Raw genomic sequence first — 21,967 nt, 5'->3', positions numbered from 1 at the left:
TTTTAGTGGAAAATCTAAATAACACTGGTAAATAAGGCCGTACATTTTATGAGTAAAAGAGCTTGTTACTGTAGTTGGTTTGATTTTGCTTAAATATTAATATTTATCATAAAGTACATCAAATACAAAGGAAGGTTGGAGTCTCCTAGGTACTTTATACTTCTGTGATCCTGATCATATTATTTCTTAAAAATATCCTTCCCCAATTCTCTACTTCTCAACTCTTACCCCTCAGGCATCAGCTCAGATAGCTCATAAAGGAACTTTAGGTGGTTCTTCTTGTTTGCATTCTCTTCTGTGTTCTCACCAAGTGTGTTGCCCATCTTTTCCCGTAGTCCTTGTTTTATTCTGCTCTATATTATAGTTTTTCACTTACCCTGCCCTCCTCACTCCAATGCAAACTCCTCAAAAGTGGGAATCTTGCCTTAATCTTTGTCTTTGCCAAGTACCTAGGACAATGCCTGATACATAGTAGGCATTTGATAAACGTTTATTGAATTGGATTACATTATAGATTTTACAGCAGTAAAATGATTCATTTCACTTGTGAAGTACTTTACCGCTGTCAAACAGTTTTACACTCAAAACTTCACCTAAATTAGACAACGAAAAAAGATGGCTTCTCTCAGTCTTTGGGGCCCTTTCTGTGGCTGTTGACCTCTATGTCAGTGTCTCAGCCTCTTTAAGGATGTATGTAAATTACTTAAAGAGGCAGAGGGAAAAATAAAAATTTAGAGTAGGTACTACCACTCAGAATTTAAAATGATCCTAAGGTTAGAGCTTAATATATTTTATTATCCATACAATTTTTTTCAGGTACTTACATATCATTGTGAGGCTTTCTTTCTGGATGAGGTTTATGTTGATGTCATCAGAAAGTGTACTTCCTCTGGACCCATTCATAGTTTATGATGTATACACGTGTCAAGAGTTGTGGGGTCATTATAGCATTAAACATTGAGACATATGTGGTTTTGGAAGCAGTGGTAGTTCTTTTAAAGTACTAAGGAGGTCCACGATAGCATTTTTCTCTTCTCATTTGAAACCATCTTTCCAAAACACAGAAGGAACACTTCTTCTGCAAAACTGAAGGCACAGAGGCAGAACATTTTCTTCCAGAGCTTCGAATTCAAGACCATTTGCTGAGCAGCCCTTCATGACTATTGCAGTCCCTTGGGGCAATGTGGGAAGCCCTTTGAAAGATCTTTGGCTGGCACTAGGTGCTTCACACTCTCAGGGCTGGATGCAGGTTGGGACAGAGGTCATGCTCAGGTTTGGAGTGGGGTGGTGGCAGTGGAACTGCCTAACAATGGCGCTAGGAATCAGGAACGCGGCAGGGTGGAGGGCAGGTGTCACCGCTGGTGGGCTGAAGAAGGCTAATCTCATGTGAGCAGCTGCTGGGAAGGTTGTCTCCAAATTGACAGCACCTATCAGTGGAGACCCTGTAGCATCCTTGGAGACAAGGCTCCCAGCAAGACATGGGGACAGTGGGTCAGGCAGATTTTTATTGCAAAGGGAGATTTTGTTCTACAAAGTCGTCCTCGGTTGGTCTCTTATATCCACTTGTGTCAGGGAACATGGCCACGGTCCATCAGAACATCAGAATGTTTTCTTACTGTTTGTATAATCCCGTACAGATAACTCAAGAGCTTGCTATTTATCAGCCCTGGGATGGGCTCTCCTGCAGTTTTATTTGTGTTGCTCTATTTCAAACTATTGTCACTCCCTTGCTGATGCTGGTGATTCTGAGGAGATGCAATGATGCCATTTTTTTTTTGAGTGCCGGAAGCAGTTGGAGACAGAAATCTATTGCTTCTGTCAGATAAAGAACTGTTGCTAAAGACCCTTCATTCTTCCTCAGGCCTTGCAGTCTCTCTCTAGCACCCCATATTGGTGGAACCCAGTAGTAAACCAGCCAAAGGAGAGACACGGTCATCACAGAGTATCACAGGTTGGACTTGGAGGTTGACAATTAGCATATACTGTCCTGTGGACGGCACCTAGTATACTTAGTACCCGTTCCTGTACACCCCACACTCAGTTTTCCCTCAATGATAGGATCTTACAATACCATTGTGCATTTGTCAAAAACTAAGATGCCAACATTGGTATATTGTTATTAATTAAATGTCATACTTTATTCAGATATCACTAGTTTTTTTTCACTAATGTCTCTTTCTGTTCCAGGACCCTCTCTGTGGCACCAATTACTACATTAGTTAGTCCTCTCTGGTCAGTGACAAGGTTAGAGCTTAATATATTTTATTAGTTTTTCAGTCTTTCCTTGTTTTTCATCACCTGGGCAGATTTGTGGTATACTCAGGTGTTTTTTAGGATACATACTATTTTTAATCTTACTTAACACTTGAGGAACCTGAGGCATAGACAAGTTAAAAGACATAACCAAGGACCCATAACTAGTAAGTGATAGGTATGACAGCCTAGTTTTGGAGACCACTCTCTTGACCATTATATAGGGGGCATTGCTCTGACTAGAATGTACGTTGCATGTTTCTCCAAAGTTAGTAGCCAGGAAGATTTGTGAAGATGACTATATCAGGTTATTGAGGGCTTTAGAAATGCACTGAAGAACTTGGCTTTGATTCAGTGAAAAAAGACATCTTGAGTCATCCTGGAGTTTTGAGCAACTCAGTTTAAACAATATCAGGGACAGGAGCCTCGTCTGACAGGAATATTGTTCGGGAGCAGGAAGGGGCAGAGAATACTGGACTCAAGGACAACTTGGAAGACTGTGGTTGTCATCAGGGGAGTGGTGGTTAGGGTCTAGGTTAGGCTAGAGTCAGTGAAGGTGGAAGGAAGGTGTCAGGAATAGTTTGAAAGAAAAATGAAATGACTGGTTTTCTATTCTGTTATCAAAGGTAAATAATTATTAGCTTTAAGGTTTGTTTGTTTTTACATTGAACTAGGTTATTAAAACTTATCAGAAAATTGATAATGTGTCTGAGTTGCCAAAGTAACCTTCAATGTAAGGTTAAAGACTCAGCCAGTATTTCTCCTGTACTGATATTGCTAATCGGTATTTAAAGTCTGGCTTAAAAAAAAAAAAAAAGATGATTTGCTTTCACCTTAGAACTGAAAACAGTTTTTTCTAGACTCATTGTATTCACCAGTTTTGTCTTAAGGTACCAGAGAAAGATGAGTTACCATATACAACCAAAGACACAGTTCAGAGGGATAGTAGAGAATGTTGCCAAGGGGGATATACATTCTCCTGAGTAAAGATAGCCACATGTAATCATATTTCTGTCTGCAGAGGAGACAGATACTTTGGTGAAGTGGAAAGAGAAGGGACTTTGGATTCAGGCAGTTTTAAGTTTAATCCCTTCTCTGTTACAGTTTGTGCAACGTTGGCAAGTACCTTTCTCAGCCTCAGTTTCCTGACCTGCAAAGTGAGGAGAATAATGATAGGCACCTCTTAGTGTTTTTGTTAGAAATAGATGACATATGCACATAAAGCACTTATTTGAGTGCCCGATAGATTCACCAAATGTTAGCTATGTCGAATGAAAGCAGTACAATTAATAAGGTGAGATAGGGTTGGTTAATGGTGTGGGATACTTGTTACTTAAAATGCTCTGGATAATCTAGAACCATAAAATGTTAAAACTAAAGTGACTGTAGAGAGAATCTGGTCAACCAACCCATTTTACTGGTTTAAGACCTGAGACCCAAAGAGTTCAAGTGACTTGCTCAGAGTCATAGAGACAGCTGAGGCAGAGCCAAGAATAGTTCACCCTTCTCCTGGTTTGCAGGTGGGCTCTTTAACTAGCCTTGAATGCCTGAAGGTCCACAATGGCAGTCCCAGGACACTTAGAGTTATTTTCAGTATTAAAAATAAAGCCTAAGTATTTATCCCTTACAAAGATATATAACATCAAACTTCTTTGCTTTTGACTAAAAAAAATAAAGTCTAAGTATTTATCCCTTACAAAGATATATAACATCAAACTTCTTTGCTTTTGACTAAAAAAAAAAGGTAACTTGGCACAGTAATAATAGTTCTATTAATCCTAAAACTCTCACTGATACTTATAAATGTATTTATGAACAAAAACAAAAAAGATGATTAAATTAATATTTTTAAAAGCCATTTGGGAAAAGAAAACATTTTTCAAGAAATAAAAGGATGGCCCTAGCCTGTTTGGCTCAGTGGATAGAGCGTTGGCCTGTGGATCAAAGGGTCTAGGGTTTGATTCTGGTCAAGGGCATGTACCATAGTGGCAGGCTCCTCTCCCACCCGGGCCCTAGTCAGGGCTCATGCAGGAGCCTACCAATTGATGTGTTTCTCTTACATGGATATTTCTTTCTGTCTTTCTCTCTCTTTCCACTCTCTGGAAAGAAAAAGAAAAATATCAATGGAAAAATATTCTCGGGTGAGGATTAACTAAAAATAAAATAAAATTAAATAAAAAAATAAATAAATAGATGTCTTTTGGTGATAAGGCTGGGAACCAGTGTGTGGCAGTAATGGTGGAGCCTCTCCCTGTGTCTGGTTTGCTACTGTGTACGCTTTGGGTCATTTGACCCTCACAATAGCCCTAGGACGTAAGCAGAGAAGAGAATATTATTTCTGCTGCAATAACGAGGAAGCAGAGGCTGAGAGAGAAGTGAATGTCTCAAGGTCCCAAGGCAAATCCAAGAAAAATATACAACTAGGCTGCATTTTGTATACTTCCTGCACAAGCCTTCCTGCTCTTTGATTTTTCCAGGACAACCAAGCAGATGAATTACTGGTCATTGCAAAAGTTTGTTGTAGGAGAAAATGTATGTTTTCACGCCCATGATTGTGAGGCTATTTCTGATATATAAGAATACTGCACTAGTCTGATGTTTTTAGTTTATTTCAATGACATGCTATTATATGCCATTTGGACTAGTAAGTTTATAAATATAGTTATGACTAATGGAAGCCAAGCCTAATTTCAGGAAATAAGGAATATTCATAGAAGACAACATATATAAGGAAATGAATATATATACATTTTTGTGTGTGTGTGTGTGTATATATATATATATATATATATATATATATATCCCAAAATTGCATAGCATTTTGAACTTGGAATTTCAGTGATGATTCTGACTAAAGGAATTAAAATTATGTCTACATACTAGCAAAGCGAGTAGTTTGTTTAGTTAGTTAAGGAAGAAAGAAAAATTACTTTTAGGGGTTATAGAAATTAAAATAAAATATTTAAAAAACATAATCTCTATACTCTAGCATAGTGCTTGGTGCAGTGGTTATCTTAAAAAGTACTTATTGTTATAGAAGATTCTACAGAATGACCTACCGAAGTTTTTACTTTTTAACCTACTACAAAGAGCCAATATCTAATTTTCAATGATTCCATCCTGAAAGCTCTCATTCTGCTGAGGGGTGGGAATCTTGGGTAGAAGGATGACCTGCTGTTCAGGTTTAGGTAGGCATTCTACTTTCTCTGAGAGGGAACATGGAATCAATAATCACAAGGCCACGTTTGCTAAGCCAGAATGAAGTTTATTAATGAGTAGTCAACATGGTTATTTCTCAAAGAGCAGTAAAGTAGCCTAAAAGACAGAACAAAGGCTGCCAAGTCTCCCCAGAGGAGGAAAGAACCAAGAAGTTGGACTAATTCACGAAAACACGGCCCAGGGAACAGTACGGAGTTGGCCCGCCGTAGGTAGCTGAAGGCTGGGTGATGTGTGGGACGCCGAGCAGCACATCCTGGAACCTGTCAAAGCCCTGGCGGCCTAACAGCAGGGCTCGCAGGGGCTCTCACAGCAGGGCTGAACGCAGGTCGTCACGTTGATCCCGTACAGGCCGGGAGTCGGGTGGCAGGAGTTGAGCAGCCAGCAAGTTGGCACGTAGGTGTCGGGCTCGCAGCAGGGTGGGGGGCAGGTGTCACAGCAGGTGGGCTGAAGGAGGCTGATGTCATGCGGGCAGGTGCTGGGCAGGCAGACTCCGCAGCGGCAGCACTTGTCAGAGGAGCAGATGGTGGTGGCGGGGCCCGTGGGGACGCTGCAGCAGCAGGGAGCACAGCAGGCCATGGCGTGAAGATGGGGGTTTTTGTTGGGTTGAGGAGAGAAGTCTCTTAGTGTCTGGGTGCTTCTCTCTTCTGCTCTGGTGCTTATATACCCACCTCCCTGGGCGTCGCCCTATTAGCAAGGTTTCCTTCCCCATGTTTCACCTTCTAGCTATTTCCATAAAAACTGTCTAATTACTTAAGTGTTTATTTGTCATGGCACCAGCATGTCCTTTCAGTGTTCAAAGGCACCAAGTGATGGTCTTCTAATCATTGCATATCTGTTAATGACGGCCTGGCATGCTCACCCCCATGTCTTTCGTCTTCTTTCACAGGAAGAGAGAAGTAGGCTTTTTGATTGCTTTCCTGCCAGCAACTATGTGATACTTTTTGCTTTATGGCTTAAAAGTGATAAGGTTTGTAGATTTAGTCTTTATTTATTTGTAGATTTATTCATTTTTGTATTTTAGTTTTCATAGATCAGCTTTATAGGTTAGTGTTCAGTGGAACACTCTTGGGAGATTCCCAAATTACATCTAAACCTCTACGATCTTAATAATAAAATGATTATTATTTTAGCCTGTTTGGCTCATTGGATAGAGTGGCGGTCTGTGAACCAAAGGGTTCCTGGATTTGATTCCAGTCAAGGGCACGTGCCATGATTGCAGACTCCTCCCCAGCCCAGACCCTGGTCCTGGCTCCTTTAGGAGGCAACCAATCAATGTGTTTCTCTCACATCGATGCTTCTCCGTTTTCCCCCCTCTCTTCCACTCTCTCTAAAAATCAATGGAAAAATATTCTCATGTGAGGATTAACAAATAAATAAATTCAATTACTTAATTTTAAAGACATAAAACAGTATGATGTTTTAGAATTACTTTAAAGTAGGAAAAATAGTAGTTGGTAAAATTTTAGGTGTGTGTTAATTTGAAAGTCTTAAAAATGTATATCTTTTCTGACCCATCTTCAGATGAAATGGTCCAGGCTTTGAAAAATAATTTAAAATTGCTCAATATAGAGGAGCCAGAAATCAAAGGGCACGCAAATCAGCAAGATGCTGGATGCAAAGGATGCTTGACATGAAAACTGCTTTCATTTTAGTCATTTTCTTACTAGAATAATTTCTGCTGGAAATTAGCTTTTTCTTTAATAGGTATCTCTTTGTTCAACCAGACACTTGTTGGTTCGGTACCTGCTGTAAGTCAGACAGCATGCAAAAAGGAAGCAAATAGGTTTTTGTCTTTGAGGAAGTCACAGAGGCGAAAACACAGAGGAGTGAGCTGCCAATGACAGCACAAGGCGGTGCATTCAGGTTTTCTGGGTAAGGAGTGGGAATTTAGAGCTGGGGTCACTGCCTGAGAGATTTGGGGAGAACTTCATGAAAAGAAAACATGTGTGTGGGTGCTGAAGCCAGTAAAACTGCTCTGGTATATTCCTGGGATGGTGGAAGTATTGGCTGGCGAAGGCACAGATTCTGGGTCTCCGTTTGGGAGGTGTTGGAGGAGAATGGTGAGAGACAGCATTGGAAAAATGGGTTAGTGCCACGGTGAGAAGAAGTTTGTGTAGTATCCCACACTCATGACCTTTAAATACATCCTGTTGCTAGTGAGCATTCCTGGAAGGGTTTTGAATGCATGTGGGACATGATTGGATTTGTATTTTAGAAAGATGACTAGTTTTTGAATGGAGGCCCATCATCATCATTGTCATCATTATCATCACTTACTAAGTATTAGGTCTTGTGCTGAGTGCTTTATGTATATTACACATTTCTTACTACAGCCTTACGATGTATGCAGTGTTACTGCCTTTGCCATTTCACAGGTGAGGAACCCAGGCACAGAGAGGCTAAGTAAGGAGTGAGTGAGGGATAGAGCTGGCATTTGAAGCAAAGCTGATTCCACGCTCTAAGCCCCTGTGTATCTTCCCTCCCATGCTGGGGCAGAGTTCTGACTAGAGTGAGGATGAGCCTCAAGATTAGTTGTGTGTAAGATTGCTGAGAGGGGTGGACTGGCTTATTGAAATCTTGAGACCATAGGAGGAGTTGATTTTAGAGCCTGTTTTCTTAACCTAAGTACCTTTCTGTAGAATGGAGATAATTTGAGGACAGGACAGTGTTTGGGAAGCTGTGTGGGTATTCCATGGGAGTGATGAGGAGGGAATGGTTTCTTTCTTAGAGGTCATGATTGGGTGGGAAGAGAGCAGAGGGGCATATCTGGGATTCCTCATCACATCATTCAGTTTTCTGGTGACTGCTATCTGGATGGCATATAAGTTTCCACAAAAAATTATTATTCTTGTTTTTAATATAACTCCTGATCTTATCCTCCACTAATAGCTAGCAGTATTGAATGTGTACCATGTGCCAGGCATAGTGCTAAGTATTTTATGCACACCTTTTTTTCTTACAACCTTATAAGATAAAGAATATTCTTTTACCCACTTCCTAGATAGTGAAACTGAGAGTAATGACATTAAATAATGATTTAAAATCACACAGTTAGTGAATGATGGCTCATCTAACAATAGTACCTCATATTTACTAGTAAAAACTCAGTATTTTTGTGGAATTAAATTTTATATAATTGTAAATTGTGTTCATTCTCCTTCTCCCTCCATTTATTAATTCATTAAGCAAAATGCCTAGCAATATGCTTGGTGCTAACCATCCTATATAATAAAGAGCTAATATGCAAATGGTCATCATGCCCTCACACCATAATGGCTCAGGCACTCAATACTGGGGACATAGGAATGGGGACCAGCCAGGTACAAATGAGCTTGTGAGAGAGGAATGGGGACCAGCCAGGCTGCTGCCCTGGAGAGGGACAAGCCGCCCGCCCCATGGTCCTGGGCACCAGCGCCTGCAACTGTGGCCCAGGGAAGCTATCTGCCCATGTTCCTCTGTGGCTATGGCTGGCCCTGGTCCTGGGTGCCTGCCGCTGGCCGGAGGAGGGAATCCTGGGTCCCAAGTGCGGGGCAAGGCAGAGGCAGTTAGAGATGATCAGGCCAGCAGGGAAGTAGTTAGGAACGATCAGGCAGGCAGGCAGAGGTGGTTAGGGGTGGTCAGACAGGCAGAAGTGGGTAGGGGAAATCGCACTGGTGGGCAGGCAAGCGGTTAGGAGCCAGTGGTCCTGGATTGTGAGAGGCAGTCAGACATTCCCCGAGGGGTCCCGGATTGGAGAGGGTGCAGGCTGGGCTGAGAGACCCTCCTCCCTCCCAGCCTGTGCACGAATTCCATGCACTGGGCCTCTAGTATAGAAATAAATAGGTCAGTTAAGGTCCTTGTTGTCAAGGTGATCATTCTAGTGGTTGAGAAAAAAAAAAAATAAAAAAAATCAAATGAATGAATAAGAACTCAGACAGTGACAAGTACCAAAAGAGTAAAGTGACCGGTAGTGCCCCTCAGGGAGCATGTCTGCTTCGGCTCAGTGGTTAAGGACAGTCTTTGCCAGGTGGCTGGAACATGTAAAAGGGGAGGAGTGTGATAGGAGGATGAGGTCAAGGAGGTGGGCAGGTGCTAGGACAAGTACGGATATGTAGGCAGTTCTGCAGAATTCAGCTTTTATTTTAAGGGCATTGAGAACCCACTGGGTGATTTATGGCAGGGAGTGGTAAGATGTGAGTTAATTCCATGGAAAAGGAACTGCGGAATGGAGACAGGCATAACAAGTAAGTGGTTCAGGTGAGAGGATGAACGGGGAGCCAGCGGTTGGTGAATGGGTAAGAGGTGGGAGAGTGTAGGGGGCATTTTTGTAAGTAGAGATGGTAATGCTGATCAAGAGAGTGGCCAAGGACCATACTTAGGTCTCAGATTTTCTCATGAGTGAGGGGACCTGAGCCCCAAAGCTGCCATCTAGGGTAGCAGGGAAGGGACTGACGATGAGTTCATGAGTTCGGTGTGGGGCCTGCAGAGTGAGCAGCCGGAAGCCCATGAGAGGGAACTGGGCTGAAGGTCTGTGACGCTCCAGTGCACCCATAAAAATGTACTTACTGTAAGTTCCTGGCTGAGATCAAAGGTTGCTTTTATGAGTGTTAGTCACAGTGTGTTGTGATCCTCTGTGTGACTTACCAGCATCCATCTCCCAGCAGCTCGGTGGATTTCGGGACTGCTGTCAGGACAGTCTCCCATGACGGCCCCTCCCGCATCAGCAGGCATGTCAGTGTTGGGAGGTTACACACGGCAAGGCATTCAGTTTCCTAAGCGCTTCATCCCCTCACACAAGCAGGACATAGGGACCTTTGCAATTTGTCATCCTAATAAACATGCCTGTAAGTAAACACGCTTGGTTTTTATTTCCTGAATTGCACCATCTTTTACATTTCTGGCGAAGTCCTTTATGATACACACACACACACGGGGAGAAAGAGAGTCTAATATCGGCCATCGACATCAATCCTTTCATTGCAGGAAGTCCCTCTGGCTGAGGGGGCGGGCAGAGGACTCCTGGTTTAGGTAAAACGGCAGACTTTGGGGGCCTTTTACAGGTGCATCAGGATAGTTCATGAGCCGGCACTGACAACTACTCTCAAATTGGATTTCTTTCAAATAAAAGTAATGCTGGTTTGCCCCTTGAGGACAGCTGATATTGGCTATAGTTTTGTAAGTATATGTGACCCAAAGGGGTGACCCTTGGGTGCTGCATCACTTGGACACATATGTTCCCATTCCCGTATGCCAGGGCAGGTCTCAGCATATAAACTCCCGGGGCACATGTGAGCTTAGCCTGGCTTCTGCTGGCTGGATGTGTTGCCTCTTTCTCTTGGGAATCTTACGCTTCCAGTTTAAACCTCAAGAGTTACTTATTGTAAGCTATAGAATATGCAGGTAGTTGCAGAGACTTATACCCAGTTAAATAAGGTATAAATATATGCGTTCATTTAAATGAGCCTGGTTGAGAAAGTAGATGCTCAATAAATATGAATAATCATGATGGCAATCAGGTTTCTTAAGTCAGAGTTATGGTTTGGGGGAATAAGTTAGTAGTTAACAAACAAACAAAAAACACACCATCTGCTGTCAGATTTTGCTGGAACAACGCATTTTACATGGAAGGTTTTTAATAGAAAAGGAACTTTCTTAAGTACCAAGCTCAATGGTGCTGAGCAGTGTTTCCAGTTCCCAGCCGGTTCTATCAGGCCTAAAATGGTGTCATGCTTTGGCTGCCACCTCCAAAGCTCAGAGATTGATTTTTCCCCTTGGTAATCAGCAGCTGTGATTAAGGGAGTGAGTGAAAAGTCTGAACAACGGTTCATGAAATAATCTGAATTTTAAAAGGCAGTAAAAGTTTAATAGTGAGGGGCCAGTCCCGAGACAAGAGCCATACCCATTATTGAATGGAGTGAATTTTATACAAAGACTTTTAAACTAGGCTGTTCTCGAGGTAACTAACTAAAAGGAAGAAAAAGAAAACCCTGAGATATAAATGTAGGAAATTCAGAAAGCCCTAAGAGCGAGAGTTTCTTTAAAGGGAGGCGGGGAGGAGTTTAAATTTAGGAATTTAGCTGGGGGATTGCCCTGCGGGGCTGAACCCCAGGTGTCTTCCAGAGAACTGGCTGGCTGGTGCTGCTGTGACTGAGGCAGGCGCAATGATGAGTGTTGAGAAAACAGCACACTAACTTTAGGTATTGCTGTGGAAAGCCAGGGAGACCTGGCAGCAGGTGGTTTTTTGGTAATGTATGGACTTATCCCCATACCTGGATCTGCTGTATGAAGAGGTGTTACTGGGGCGGTCATCCTGGGACCCCCTAGGGTTCAGGAAGTCCCGATTAAACAAAAGGAAACAAATAAGAAGAAACAAGTCCCTCCTTCTTCTTCCAGCTTTGTCGTTTCCCTCTGTCCCCCTCTAGTGGCAGAGCCGGACATGGTGCAGCTGGCAAAGCTCTCACATGGTTTGCAGAGCATCATGGAGGCATCACAAAGCCGAGTATGGAGGGCGGGTGTGGAGCTGTGCGATATCAACTACACACCTGGCATCAAGAGGAACTTATTCTGAAACACTTAAGCTGAACCTGCCCACACTGTTCTTTCAGTCCCTTAATTTCATTGTTTCTTCATGAGTTTGGGAGTCAGAGTTGGAATCATATGTTAGTTTTTACTTATGAGCTGTGTGACTATAAGCAAACTATTTAACTTCACTTATTGGTCTAGTATCGATATTTACTTAATAAAAACTCTCGATTGAGATATGATTGAGATGAAAAAAAGTTGCATATGTTTAATGTATATAATTTGATGAGTTTGGGGATAAGTACACATGCATGAAACCATCACCTCAATCAATGCCATAAACATACCTGTCACTTCCAAATTTTCTCCCTGCCCTCTTTTTGATGACAAGGACACTTAATACCTACTCTTTTAGCGAATATTAAAGCATACAGTACAGTATTGTTAATCTTAGACACTACTGTGTTTCCTCGAAAATAAGACATCCTCCAAAAATAAGACCTAGCACATGGAAAGATAAGACATCCCCTGAAAATAAGACCTAGCGCAACTTTGGGAGAAAAAATTAATATAAGACAGTCTTATTTTCGGGGAAACAGGGTAGGATGTACAGTAGATCCCCAAGACTTACCTTGCATAACTAAAACTTTGCAGCCTTTGACTATCACCTCCACATTTTCCCCACCGGCAAGCCCCTGGTAACCACTTCTACTCTCTGCTTCTATGTTTGACTCTTTCAGATTACGTATATAATGGGATGGTGTAGTATTTACTCTTCCGAGTCTGGCTTATTTAACTTAGCATAATGTCCTCTAGGTTCATCCATGTTGCTACAAGTGGCATGATTTCCTTCTTTCTTAATGTTGACTAATATTGCACTGTGTGTAATTCTATGTTTTTTTATTAATCTGTTGATGGATATTTAGGTTGATTTCATGTCTTGAGTATTGTGAATAATGTTGGCGAGGAGTGCTGATATCTCTTTGAGACCCTGATTTTAATTCATTGAACCTTCTTTAGTCTTAATTTACTCATTGACAAAAATATCTATTTCACAGGACTGATGTAAGTAATAAATGAAATTAGGTCTACATAAAGTTTACTTAGCTTGTGGTACAGCATATGACATTAAACAAGGGAAGGAAAAAAGAGAGGGAAATAACCAGGAGGAAAATATACATAGTTTCTATAATTTTTTTTTCTAATTGGTCACAGTGCTATAATTAATACCTAAACTCTCTTTTTCCACTACCCATTTCATGTTTTCTTTACCCTCAGCCGAATGTGGTTCTTTATTGCTGGACGTGATTTAAGTCTTTTCTTGAGAGGTCTGAGTGCACAGTGGTATTGGCTTTTTCAGGTTATCAGTAAGTGGTTAAATTAGTATATGTTGACTTCAGAATCCAAAAAAGCCCACCCAGAGCCATGTTTTCTAACTGAAGATAGTTCACAGGTGCAGCAGTATTGCTTTCATGTTGGAAGTGAAGCCTCAACATGTCTCAGACCAGTAGGTCGGCAAACTCATTAGTCAACAGAGCGCAAACCGCGGCTTGCGAGCCGCATGTGGCTCACAAGCCGAAGTTTGCCGACCACTGTTCTAGACCATTTGACTCCAAGAAACTTCACTGGGGTTGTAGTATGTTTTACTAAGACATGGGAAGTACTTGCTACTTCCTGCTCATCAGAAACAATTAGCACGATGTCACCAATGTAGTGGACTGATATGATGTTGTGTGGAATGTCAGGATGATTAGGATATATCCTGAGTATATTATGATAGAGGAGGTGCGCTGACATAGCCCCAAGGCAACACTCAGAAAGTTACTGTTAGTCATACCAGGTAAAAGCATATTGCTTCTGATTGTCCTTGTGAACTGACACGGAGAAAAAGGTATTGTTCATTCAAAAGATGCATACCAGGGGTCTGGGGCTACATTGCTTTGTTTCATTAAAGATACTCCATCTGGAACATCAGCTTCAATTGGGGTCACTACCTAAATTTTCTTTATCCAGCATTGGCCGATGGGGTTGCTTTCATGTTGTAGGTATTCTGTGAATACTAATGAATCATTATGCTGTTATTCTCTAAGATTTGCCTACTCTTTCCATAGGACAAACGATAAGTAATAATAAGTAGTTCTTGTTACATAATAAATAATTATTCTGTTATTCTTTGAGATTTGCCTTCTCTTTCCATAGGGCTTACAATAAGTAATAATTAATAAATAATTATTCTGTTATTTTTCTAAGAGTTGTCTACTCTTTCCATAGGACAAACACTTTTGTAAGTGGGGAGATGCTAGATATCACCACCCTGGCTTTATTCAAGTCTGATCGTGGTGCTCATTTTCCAAGTTTCCCCATGGATATAGAATCATTTTTAGTTTACTACTCAAGTAACAAGGAGACCTTCCAGGGGTTTCTACTTGGCCCTTTCTACCATATGAGCTTTATTCCTTAAGCCAGAGTGCTGATGTGGGGATTCTACCAATTGTCAAGCATGATTATTTCAATTATACGTTCACAGATTGGGGAATTAATCTGTAGACCTATTTTTCACACGTTCTTTTTTTTTTCTTTTTTTCTTTTTTCTGGATAGTAAGGTCTTCAAGGGTAAGAATTTTTCATCTTTCTGATTTCCATAAACACTTCTTTGAAAGTGGTGGTCCATAAATTTTTATTGAATGAATATACTACCTATGGCTTCAGTCTCTTTTTAAAAAGAAACAAGTGTATTTCTTACAAGTGGACATTCTTGAACTATAAGCAGTTATATAAGAGTGGAGACACTGACCATGATTTCTTTGCCTCGTATATAACATTTATTAAGAAATGACAGAAGACACTGCATCACAGGTATAATTAAAATAGCCAACAGGAAAGATCATTATGATCCCCCCACAAGGGGTGCAATCATAGGTTGAAATATGGGAAAGACTGGTCTACTTCTTAGAAGCTCAACGTTGCAAGAGCTTCCATTCTCTCTGGTGACATCTGAGGAATGTCGCTTGGCTATACTGTGGTGCCTTTACTGTTGAAAAAAAATTCTAGGTAAATAGAAGCTAAAAATAGATCACAAAGCAGGGGAAAGATAGACCTGTGGACAGCTCTCAAAGATAAAATCCACAATATGGCAGCAATTTTCAACCCTGCGGGAAAACCGGGAATAGTAGATCCAAAGCAATTTGATGATCAGCAGGTGGCTCACAGCACTTCTGTGTCCGCAGTGGAGAGTCAAGGTATTCCTTGTAGAGTGGAATCTGATAGAACTCATGGGCTTGATAGCCCCCATAACAGAAACCCAAGTAGAAGTGTAAGAACTTGTTGAGGTTTGTTGTTGAGGAGATACATTATTCAGCTACTGTGTCCTGGGCAGTTAAACATCACCAAGTTGGCTTCTTAGCAGGTGGGCTCACAGCAGTAGCAGCAGCAGGCTGGGCGGCAGCAGGACTGTCCACAGTAGGACGGGCGGCAGCAGGCGGCCTGGGCATGGTGCAGCTGGCAGCAGGTTGGGGGGGTGCAGCTCACCACACAGCAGGGGGGCAGGCAGGTGTCCTCCACGCGGCAGTCAGGGCGGCACCACCTGGTGCGGCAGCTCACACCTCCACAGCCACCATCCTGGCCACAGCCAGTGCCACAGCCGGTGCCACAGCAGCTGGTCTGGCAGCAGGTTGGCTGGCAGCAGCTGGTCTGGCAGCAGGTTGGCTGGCAGCAGCTGGGACCACAGGTCCCACAGGAGCAGCTGGGAAATCCACAGAAGCTGGTTTGACAGCAGGCCATGGTGTCAGGAGTTGGGGTGCTTGGAGGTTTGGTGGTGACTGCTGTGTTGAGCCTTTTATATATTCTGACCAGCTGGTATTTAGACAGCTCTTAACATATCTTCCTTGTTTTTGTTTAAATTTGCTCCTTAGTGGGCCTCTGATTGGCTTACATGTAAATGCTTATGACACATTATGAGCAGCAGTTTGGAAATTACTTTGTTTTATAGTTTATTTGGACTCTTCGGATCGGTCTTCTGCTCTTTGGAATAGGTTTGTGGTTTTCAAAGAGTCCTCCTATTTTTGTCCATGTCAACACACGTGCTTTATAGAGGTATTTTTTCCACATGACACTGTTCAGACCTCTAGGGCTAAGGATAATTGTGCTCCTTTAAAAAAAAAACAACTATTATTTCCCCCCCCCCGTCTGGATATATAGACTAAATTCTCTTGAATTTAGAACATCAGAACAACCACTGAGTTGAAAGCATGTCTTCTGCCATGCATAATTTAGTTTCCAAGTAATTTACTCCAACATCAAGTCCGATTCCCATTATAGTTCCTTTTATTTTTACCAACTTGAAATGTGCAAATACTATTTGTGTTTCAGGCCAAAAATCTTTTCGTGTGAACCAAATGACATAGTATATATAAAAATATCTGGCAGTGCTTACCTACTGGTGGTACCTCAGTGTTTATTGAATATGATTTTGAATGGGAGGAACAAAAGGCATGATTCATGGATGCCTGTACCACGTAACAGTGATTGAACAGAACTTGCAAGCTTAGTACCTCTCATGAAGGAGTCCTTGTTATTGTCAAAAGAGACCAGGAAATGCTGACAATTTTTTCCTGCATTTGATAGTTGAACCAAAGCTCAGGAAAAGCATCTTGGAATTATGACATTTTGAAGAATACACTGCCATTTACTTTATTCTGCTACTAATTAAATGGTAGAGGTAAGTGCTGGGAGCTTGTAAATAACTTGGGAAAGGTGTTTTAAAGTGATATTTTGCCATGTTGTATTTTGTATGCTGCACTCAAATACTTAAAAGTTAATTGGTAAAAGGTATTTTGGGTCAAGATTTGTGCTAACTCCTGAAGAGAACATCTTTCAAATTGGATTGCAAAGTGCAAAATATATAGTTGTTTTATTTTTCTAATACATGTGTCTGACAAATGGTGATGGTGCAATTCAATGGGTATCTACATAGTTGTTTATTCTATTTCATTTAGACCAGTGGTGCACCTTATACATACTTAAAATAGATGGAGGTCATTGTTGGGAGTTGAAGCTTAGAAATCAATTTGGGGGTCAGTGGGAAGAATATATTAGGGAAAGGCATAGGAATTAAAACCTAATGCTCTTGGAAAATAGTATCTGATAGTATCTGGTAGATACTTTCAAATCTATTTAGTTGATACCATAGTTTCTTTAAATATTAGGCATGCATGAAGGAGAACATCTAGTAGATTAAAGGGAAGGAGATTAAAAGTAATAGAAATCCCATTGCTTTGGTCAACTTGAACATTTTAGCTAAATGTGGCCTTATTCGTTTAGATTTAATCATAATAGATTTGGAGCATGTACATTTTTTAATAACTGCAAGTATTATTTAATGCATGGAACATCTCATTAACTGATGGGTAGAAGCATATTATTGTATTTTTCTGGTTTAGACTTTATGTTTATGCCTTAGGATTATTATCAAAGTGCAAATCCACTTCTCTTGAATTTCAGCTGAAAGTGGACAAGCTAAATGATAGAAGAAAATGACTCAGTTTGCTTACACAATTAAACATTTTATTTTAAATCAAGGGGGTTTTGAAGAAGAAAGCAGGTCTGAAAATGAGTGGGGATCATGAAATAGGGAGGAGGACAGAGCTGTCATTGATCTGACACTGATAAATACACGTTTTCAATGGGCGAATTCAGCACACCCAAGAGGGGCCTAAGACTTGTCATTTCTAAGCGACTTAGAAACATCGCGATACATAGCATCCAAGTAAAGTCGAACACTTCTTCAGAGATCAAGGCAATTTTCCCGAGTTGCTCCTTTCATTCGTAAGTACTCAGCAGCCTTCCTTTTAGCAGGTGGGCTCACAGCAGTAGCAGCAGCAGGCTGGGCGGCAGCAGGACTGTCCACAGTAGGACGGGCGGCAGCAGGCGGCCTGGGCATGGTGCAGCTGGCAGCAGGTTGGGGGGGTGCAGCTCACCACGCAGCAGGGGGGCAGGCAGGTGTCCTCCACGCGGCAGTCAGGGCGGCACCACCTGGTGCGGCAGCTCACACCTCCACAGCCATCATCCTGGCCACAGCCAGTGCCACAGCCGGTGCCACAGCAGCTGGTCTGGCAGCAGGTTGGCTGGCAGCAGCTGGTCTGGCAGCAGGTTGGCTGGCAGCAGCTGGTCTGGCAGCAGGTTGGCTGGCAGCAGCTGGTCTGGCAGCAGCTGGGGCCACAGGTCCCACAGGAGCAGCTGGGAAATCCACAGAAGCTGGTTTGACAGCAGGCCATAGTGTCAGGAGTTGGGTTGAGAGGTGTGTTGTTTAGAGAAGTTTCTGAGTTTTGGCTGCACCTCTACACCTGCCCTTTTATATAGTCCCCAGAGACACTCATTTTCCTCACATTTAGCATCTTTCCTTGAAACTATTTGCAAAGTCAGTCTCTGATTGGCTAATACCTGAGTTGTTTAGAAAGTTATAAATAGCATTTTAATAGGCTGCTTTGGTCATTGCTCAATTAAGTCTCATTTCGTTTCTTCTTTGCCCTGTGGGGCAAGTGAAGACTCATCGTGGAAGGCAATCACGGCAGCTCCTCTGTATGTTAGTCACATCAAGGACCAAACTTGAGCCAACCACTGCCTGGCTTGCTTTGTCCAATCTGTCCTTTGATAACCTTCAAGCAGAGTCTATAAACTGAACATTTTCTTTGTAGGCGGTCACTCAGTTAGGATTCTGATTCATAAACACATTGTCTAGACTTCAACGACATTAGTGTCATCAAGACTTGAGCACTCACTTGATTCATCAATATCCAAAAGAAGTATGCCTTTCTGTGATCAGAGGGGGGCAAGTTACAGGATCCTCAGAGCTCTAGCGGGCATTTGCCTTCATCATCAATGTACAGATTCCCAATTGAGACCCTAATGACTTCAGCTTGTGGATTGTTTTCTGACTGTACTAAATTAAGAATATATGTCGGTAAAGAACACATTTTAACAAGTCAGGCAGTACCAAAAGTTAATATTCCCTCCCCCTTCCCGAAATACACACATCTCTTCCAAAAGTAGTATTCCAGATGATAACCAATATTAAGTTCGGTTCTTGTTCTCCAATACTTTCTTCCCATTTTTGTAAACATGTAGCAGCATCTATGCACATAGATCTTCTAATTCAGTAGTTGGGGTCTCCTATACTACTTATTTTTAAACAACTTAATTGTAAAATACACATACAATTTATCATTTTAACCATTTTTAAGAGTGCAGCTCACTAGTGTTAAGTAAATTCACATTGTGAATTCGTTTTATCTTGCAAAACAGAAATTCCATATCCATTGAACAACTTTCTCATCTCCTCCCCAAACCCTTGACAACCACCATTCTACTCTGTGCCTTGGTGAATTTGACCACTCTTGGTATCTCATACAAGTAGGATCATCCAATATTTGTCTGTTTTGTGTCTGGCTTATATCACTTAGCATAATGCTCTCAAGAGTCATCCATGTTGTAGAATATGTCAGAATTTCCTTTTTAATGTGTCAGATTTTATAGTGTGGGCTTTTTGTATATGACTTTTATTATGAAGAGATAGTTTCCTTCTATTCTTAGTTTGTTGAGTATGTGTGTTGTTTTTTTTTTTAAATCATGAAAGACTGTTAAGTTTCATCAAATGTTTTCTCTGCACCTATTGAGATAAAGCATATGTTCTCTCCCCCAACCCCCTTCATTCTGCTATGTGATGTATTGGATTGAGTGATTTTCATATGTTGAAAATTTACTTGGTCATAGTGTATATCCTTTAATGTGCTTTTGAATTCTGTTTGATAGTATTCTGTCGAGGGATATTGCATCAATATTAATCAGGGATATTGATCTGTAATTTTCTTTTCTTATAGTGTCTATCTGACTTTGGTATCAAGGTAATGCTGGCTTCATAGAATGAGTTTGGAAGTGTTTCTCCTTTCATTTTTTTTAAGTGTTTGTTAGAATTCATTAGTAAAGCCAACTGATACTGGGATTTTCTCTTTTGGGATGTTGTTTATTACTCATTCAATCTCCTTCTTAGCTATAGCTCTGTTAAGATTTATGTATCTTCATGATTCATTTTGATAGGAAATACCCACTTAATCTAGATTATCCAATTTGTTGACCTATCCTATCATACCATTCCAGTTTCTTTTAAATAGTTATGTGGTATTCCTGAGTATGATCACACTGCCCTCTCTTCAGTCATCCCCTACTGATAAAATCTCAATTGTTTTTAGTTTGTGCTTTTGAATTTTAAGAAATCATAGAATTTTAAGCTGAAAGTAACTTTAAACAAGTCCAGAGTTAGGAGATTAGAAGTGGCCACATGATGTAGGGAACTGAGCTTTTAACTGAGAATTAAATTAATTCAACCAAAGAGGCTTCTCAAACTGGTTCTACCGTTAAGTGACTGAACCTCAGAAAAGTCACTTAATCCCTCTGAGCATTGGTTTGTTCATCTGTGAGATGAGATGCTCTCTCAGACACCTCCAGGGTGAAAATTGTGCTATTGCTCCACCAGATCATTGGTCCCTTAAGGACATGATTTTTTCATGTCCGGTTAGACTTGTTTTCCTCTATAGTAACTTCTGCACTATCTGAGTGCCAATGTTCAGTATGCACTTGCTGAATTAAAGAGGGAATGAATGATGAGGAGTGTATGATAATGATAAACATCCAAATTTGCCTCCTACTAAAGTCACTTGTTTATTTATTTATTTATTTATTTACTTACTTATTTATTTATTTTTCTCATCTTCCTTTCTGTTCTGGTGTTCAGGGAGTGTTTTCTGGATTTGATTAGATTTCTAGGTGCTGCGTCAGAGAAAGTGGTTCTTTGCTTACATGTTATCCTTTATCCATGCTTTCTATAATAATTACTTGATGTTTATTAACCTATAGATGAATAAAGCATTGGAATTTTAACCAAAATAATATATATATATATATATATTTTTTAATCCTCACCCAAGTTATGTTTATTGATTTTAGGGAGGAAGGGAGAGGGAGAGAAAGAGAAACATCATTTCGTGTCTCTGTATGCAGCCTGATGGGCAATTGAACCTGAAACCTACGTAATGTGCCCTGATTGAGAATCGAACTTGAAACTTTGTACACTTTTGGTGTACAGGATGAAATTCCAACCAACTGAACCATCCAGTCAGGGCCAAGGTAATATTCTTTAAAAAAAAGAATACCTTCAGTCTCATCCAGTTCTAATCCCAAGAAACCATGAATTAACCCTGATCCTTTCCCAAAAATTTGTGAAATATTTGCGATACTTGTGTTTAAATTCATTTTAGATATGTATTATATATAAATGCATGTATATGTATAATGCATATGTATTTCTGTTAAGCATACATTTTAAGCCAATGTGCAATATGTTGCTTCTAAAAAATAGAGCAAAATCTTTGTTATCCTCACCTTCAGTTTAGAAACTAGGGAAGAAAAGTTTCTGGAGTAAAAATCTCCATCTAATTAAAAGCATATTTTCTCAGAGAGGCTTCCCCAACTTGTAGTTTGCTTGCTTTATTCTGCAAGACCACATGCAGATGGAAGAGTGGGGTTTACTAGCCTAATTACCAGTGTTTGAAGATCGCCTGAAAGAGCATTCCTTTAACAGATGTGAAAAAATGACTCATATTCTGGCGCTAGAGTCAGAGGTCCTGGCTCTGTAGCTTTCTGGCTGTGAAAGCTCTGTGTGAGGTCAGGACTTGGTCATAGAGCTGAGCCACTTCTGAGGCCCTAGAACTGCCTTTTCTGAATGTTTTTATGGGGATGAACCTCCATTGGAGCTCATCAAAAATTTTCCTAACATTGTATAAGCAGAGCAGTGTGGCGTAGCAAAACCAGATTAAAATATTTTGCATGACTTTCTATGAAATATCATGATGAGCACACTCAAGGAAGAAAAACAGATATTCCTGCTGCACCAAATAAATATAATTTATTAGGTCTGAGTATAGTACTCCTCTTTTATGGGAAG

General features: G+C 40.9%; 3 protein-coding genes across 3 annotated transcripts; all 3 read right to left on the bottom strand.

Annotated features, from left to right (window-relative positions):
- Window positions 1–5,497: 5,497 nt before the first annotated feature.
- On the bottom strand, window positions 5,498–6,095 carry LOC118702130 (keratin-associated protein 3-1). Its single transcript, XM_036407790.2, has one exon. It carries the CDS (start codon window positions 6,046–6,048, stop codon window positions 5,752–5,754), a length of 297 nt encoding a protein of 98 aa, XP_036263683.1. The 5' UTR covers window positions 6,049–6,095; the 3' UTR covers window positions 5,498–5,751.
- An 8,695-nt stretch (window positions 6,096–14,790) lies between these two features.
- On the bottom strand, window positions 14,791–15,763 carry LOC118702123 (keratin-associated protein 9-3-like). The gene has a single exon (XM_036407784.2). The coding sequence runs from the start codon at window positions 15,751–15,753 to the stop codon at window positions 15,373–15,375; it is 381 nt and encodes a 126-aa protein (XP_036263677.1). The 5' UTR covers window positions 15,754–15,763; the 3' UTR covers window positions 14,791–15,372.
- Window positions 15,764–17,521: 1,758 nt separating this feature from the next.
- Window positions 17,522–18,282, bottom strand: LOC118732265 (keratin-associated protein 9-3-like). The gene has a single exon (XM_036461383.2). It carries the CDS (start codon window positions 18,243–18,245, stop codon window positions 17,820–17,822), a length of 426 nt encoding a protein of 141 aa, XP_036317276.1. The 5' UTR covers window positions 18,246–18,282; the 3' UTR covers window positions 17,522–17,819.
- Between the last annotated feature and the right edge of the window lie 3,685 nt (window positions 18,283–21,967).

Source organism: Pipistrellus kuhlii, unplaced genomic scaffold (assembly GCF_014108245.1).
Source record: "Pipistrellus kuhlii isolate mPipKuh1 unplaced genomic scaffold, mPipKuh1.p scaffold_m20_p_37, whole genome shotgun sequence".
NCBI classification, from domain to species: Eukaryota; Metazoa; Chordata; class Mammalia; order Chiroptera; family Vespertilionidae; genus Pipistrellus; species Pipistrellus kuhlii.
The sequence above is the reverse complement of the archived record's forward strand: the minus strand, read 5'-3'. Positions and strand labels throughout refer to the sequence as shown.

What these genes read in the sequence shown, in the direction of transcription:
- LOC118702130 (XM_036407790.2), bottom strand. Translation starts at nt 6,048, where the DNA reads ATGGCCTGCTGTGCTCCCTGCTGCTGCAGCGTCCCCACGGGCCCCGCC.
- LOC118732265 (XM_036461383.2), bottom strand. Translation starts at nt 18,245, where the DNA reads ATGGCCTGCTGTCAAACCAGCTTCTGTGGATTTCCCAGCTGCTCCTGT.
- LOC118702123 (XM_036407784.2), bottom strand. Translation starts at nt 15,753, where the DNA reads ATGGCCTGCTGTCAAACCAGCTTCTGTGGATTTCCCAGCTGCTCCTGT.